The sequence below is a fragment of the Sinocyclocheilus rhinocerous genome, unplaced genomic scaffold, assembly GCF_001515625.1.
Source record: "Sinocyclocheilus rhinocerous isolate Xijiao unplaced genomic scaffold, SAMN03320098_v1.1 scaffold990, whole genome shotgun sequence".
Classification (NCBI taxonomy): domain Eukaryota; kingdom Metazoa; phylum Chordata; class Actinopteri; order Cypriniformes; family Cyprinidae; genus Sinocyclocheilus; species Sinocyclocheilus rhinocerous.
This window is the reverse complement of record NW_015652301.1, coordinates 278,046-282,199: the sequence shown is the minus strand read 5'-3', so window position 1 is coordinate 282,199 and position 4,154 is coordinate 278,046. Positions and strand designations below refer to the sequence as shown.

Genomic DNA, 4,154 nt, shown 5'->3' with positions numbered 1-4,154 from the left:
ATGTAGTATACATGCCAGACCAGCATGTGGCGCTGTAATTCTGCCACAGAGATACACTAAAAACGGAGAAGAAGACTTGGACTATGCGCATTATAAACCTTGCGCGCGGTATACAAACGAACATGGAACAATACATTTATTAACCTGTGTTAATGTTACTTATTAAAAAGACAATCGTTCAGTGTTTGTTTGTGTTTTTGTTGCTGTTACGTGACGTAGCGGTGTCTGACTAGGGGCGAGACGTGGGCTGATGACGTCATCGTTTCAGAAAATATACGGATTCGCTGTCCACACGAAAACGCAAGGGCGGCGTTTTCAGATTTATCCACTCTGGGACCCGGTTTCAAAAAATATCGGTTTCACTCTCCCAAAACGCCGGATCCGTGTGGACGAAACGCCTATACGATACAAAATTTATGCGTATACAGCTAAACGCGTCTCCGTGTGGACGGGGCCTTAGTACTGTATTAAAGAGATCTCTTTTTCTTTCCTATGTTTGTTTATGTAGAGATCGCAGTGGGCAATCGATTATGCTGTCGTCCTTGGACAAACTCGTGGCCTGGGTGCTGACCGGCTTCTTGGCGATTCTCACCATCTTCTTCAACATGTACCTGCTTCTGATCAACCAGAGGAACTACCGAAAGAGCACAAAGCACAGACTGAACCCGGCCGACTTTATCATCACGGCCATCTCCCTGGCCAGCATGTCCCTGCAGGTTCTCACGTACTTATGGCAGACGCTGGATGTGATCGACACCGTGTGCAGCATCAGCATAGCAGGGGCCATCCTGCTGGTGCTCATCTTCAGCCTCAAGTTCATCATATTCTGGAGCATGGCGTTCCTGACCTTCTACTATGGCACTAAACTGGTGGTGGAGCCTGTCCACTGCTACACGCGCATCCAGGAGGCCATCGTCAAACACGTCCACACGGCCCTGGCGGTGATCGTCGTGAGCGGCTTTGCCAATTGCGTTCCACTGCTGAGCGTGTTGACCTACTACAACGGCACCACCAGCGGGCTGAGTGACTGCGGGTCCATCATGCCCACCGACATGACCGGACTCGCCTACGTCTTCTACTACGTGATCATCTCTGATATCGTTCCAGGAATCATAATGGTCAAATGCAGCATTTCCATCTCGTACCACCTGGCCAAACATCTGCTGGACATGAAGGCCAGCTCCAACGGCGCCCACGGGCCCAAGCTCGGCACGCAGATGCGGGTCATCAAGATGACTCTCAGTTTGGTGGTGGTGTTCGTGATCTTCGTGATCGTGGACATCTTCACGCAGATGACGGTGGTGCTGATGAGGCAGAACACACTGGCTCTGACCATTCTCTTTGCCAGCATCTACACCACAGTCAGCGCGCTCGTGCTGGTCTACGGGAAGAAAAGCTACTGGAAGGAACTGATCGCAACGTATAACCTCTTTTTAGACGAGTACCCTTGTTTGAGCAGCTTGAAGGTCGAAGAGGTCAAAACAGAACCGCATGAGCACAGCCATGGGCACTAAGCTTGATAGAAATTATATAGTTGTGCTATTTTTCCTGAAAAAGACCCAGTGAAAAATCTTCACTGCATCACTGCATGCAGACAATCAGATCTTAAAATGATCTACAGGAAAAAAAAAAGTGATTTTAAATGTACAGTAGACACAACACAACTGAAAATGTCTTAATGTCATTGCATTCAACAACTAAATATCAAAGCAAGTGGCATCTATTTTAAAATAAAGGTCATTTGCTTTTATATATTTTCATCTAATTCACTGACATTCAGAAATAAAACTATCCTAATCGTAAAACGGTCTATCAATCATAAATGTCAAGTATTTATAAATATTTGCATTTATTTGATCAAAAATACAGAGTTTAGTTTGATAGCAAGTTTGATAGAAATGATATAGTTGTGAAGCTTTTTGCTATTTTTCCAGAGTGACCCAGTGAGAAGTCTTTAAAAACTTCAGATCTTAAAATGATCTGCAGAAAAATCACTGGGGCGTTAGGACCCACACAGACCACAGGGTGAGCACCCCCTGCTGGCCTCACTAACACCTCTTGCAGCAGGGGGTGCTTTAAGGGAAACCTTTAAAAACATAACTTTGGACCTTCTGATCTTAAAATGGTCTGCAGGGGGGGGAAATCATGTTTAGTGGACACAACACAACTAAATGTCATTGCATTATATAACAAAAGTGGCAACTGAACATTACGGTGATATTTTTGCTTCAAAAGTGCTATTTTTCATAAAAATAAAGGTCAATTGTTTCATTATTTTTTCATCTAATGCATAGACATAAGTGTGGCTAAAATATTTAAATACATATAAGCTATACTAATCTTTATCAAGCATAAAAATAAAATCATCCAGAGTTCAGCTTGATAGAAATTATATAGTTAGCTAGTAGCGTCTTGCTCTTTTTCCCAGAGAGAATGCATATTGTTGAGATGAAACGATGCGATTTTATAACTCATATTCTTTGAGGTCTGAGCATTAGATGTTATTGCACATTGTGTTTGCACAATCATTCTCTACTAGTCCTTGGAGATTCAAGCTAATACAACTTGTCAATGGTTGACATGAATAAAGTATAAAACATTCGTTCCTTGCTTTTTTTGTGTAAAGAAACTCCTTTGTGTGCTGAAAGATGCTGCAACATCTTTTGTTTGAGCATATGCTTGCAGTTCATCAAACATTACTTTTTTTATTTATTAAAAAGTAATACAAAACCTTTCGGCAAATGTTTGCATAAAGCACCGCAGTGGTTCTTACAGTAGCTTGACAGACTCATTCATGAGGCTCATTAAGCACAGAAACATTAATGAAAGACTTTTCAGCAGCTTTTATTTCTAGACTAGTAGTCTGAGGGAGCTTTAGATCGTAAAAGAGTTACAAATCTGTACTGTATTATCTGTACTGTAAGTATTAAATGTTTTCTGCTTAGGTCAGTTTCGCTATCCTCATTCATAAAGAAATTATTTTTCGAGTGGGTTCATAATTATTACACTAATTTCTGTCAACCAAAGCAAGCATTTTAATGAGTACTGGATGCAAAAACTTGACTGCATCATTTTGGGCCTTTGGATCTTAAAACAGAAAAAGTGATTTTAAATGTACAGTGGCTATAAAAGATTAGACACAAAACAACTAAAATGTCTGAATTTCACTGCATTAAATAACAAAATATCAAAGCAAGAAGCAACTAAACATTGCACTGGCATTCAGATATTTTAAGTGTGGCTCAAGTGTTTAAATACTTTCAAACAGAAGCTAATCTTTATACATTCTATTGATCATACATGTAAAATATTTATATTATATGCATTTATTTGATCAGAATTACAGTAAAAGCAGTAATATTAATAAATATAGGCTACATTTTAATAAAGTCCTTTCATGTCACTATTTTGCATGTTCTTAACCTAATAGCATAATAGGCACGCAGGTGGCACTTAGATTACATTTAACCAACAATGATAGATTAATCAAACGGTAAACGGTATATCAATATGCAGTAGCTAATAAGAGTGAATTGAACACTAGTAGGCCTACTTAAGATTAATGCGATGTCTGGTACTGCGTGATTTTGCATATTGTTTTGCAGTCAGTAAACTTTTTATAGCAATTCGATTTGTAAAATGAGACAAACCGCAGATCCAGAATTCCAGATCACTCCACGAATGCTAATTCGCCTGTCCATTCGGATTGAAAGAATGATACTTGTCATCTTTTTTATATTAGCGTTTGTTAAAAAATAAATGAATAAAACAGACAACCAAAATTACCTCTACAATTTGAGCATATTACGCACTACGCAACCCAGTGCCGATCCTAGACTTCTGGGGGCCCTACGCAAAACTGTGTCGTCCGAATCGCGCTCACGGAAATCGCTTGAGAAACAGTAGCTGTGTCTCATTTAGAAGGCTGCGCCCTCCGGAGGTCGCATTCGAAGGCTGCATACGTCATCGAGGCTGTCTCATTTCAGAAAAGCAAGTAGGACACTCCGAATGCGAACTTCGAATGCGACCTTCTTTCACAGGAATTCGGAGGATGTGTATCCTTCGCTGCTACAGATAACCCACAATTCTTTGCGTCGCCGTAAACAACCGTTGTTAATTAGAAAAATGCCGGCGCCGGCAGATGTACACACAAG

At 40.6% G+C, this 4,154-nt stretch overlaps 1 protein-coding gene across 1 annotated transcript; it reads left to right on the top strand.

The window, feature by feature from the left end:
* Positions 1-530: 530 nt before the first annotated feature.
* Positions 531-1,514, top strand: LOC107714564 (uncharacterized). Its single transcript, XM_016520432.1, has one exon. It carries the CDS (start codon positions 531-533, stop codon positions 1,512-1,514), a length of 984 nt encoding a protein of 327 aa, XP_016375918.1.
* The last annotated feature ends 2,640 nt before the right edge of the window (positions 1,515-4,154 follow it).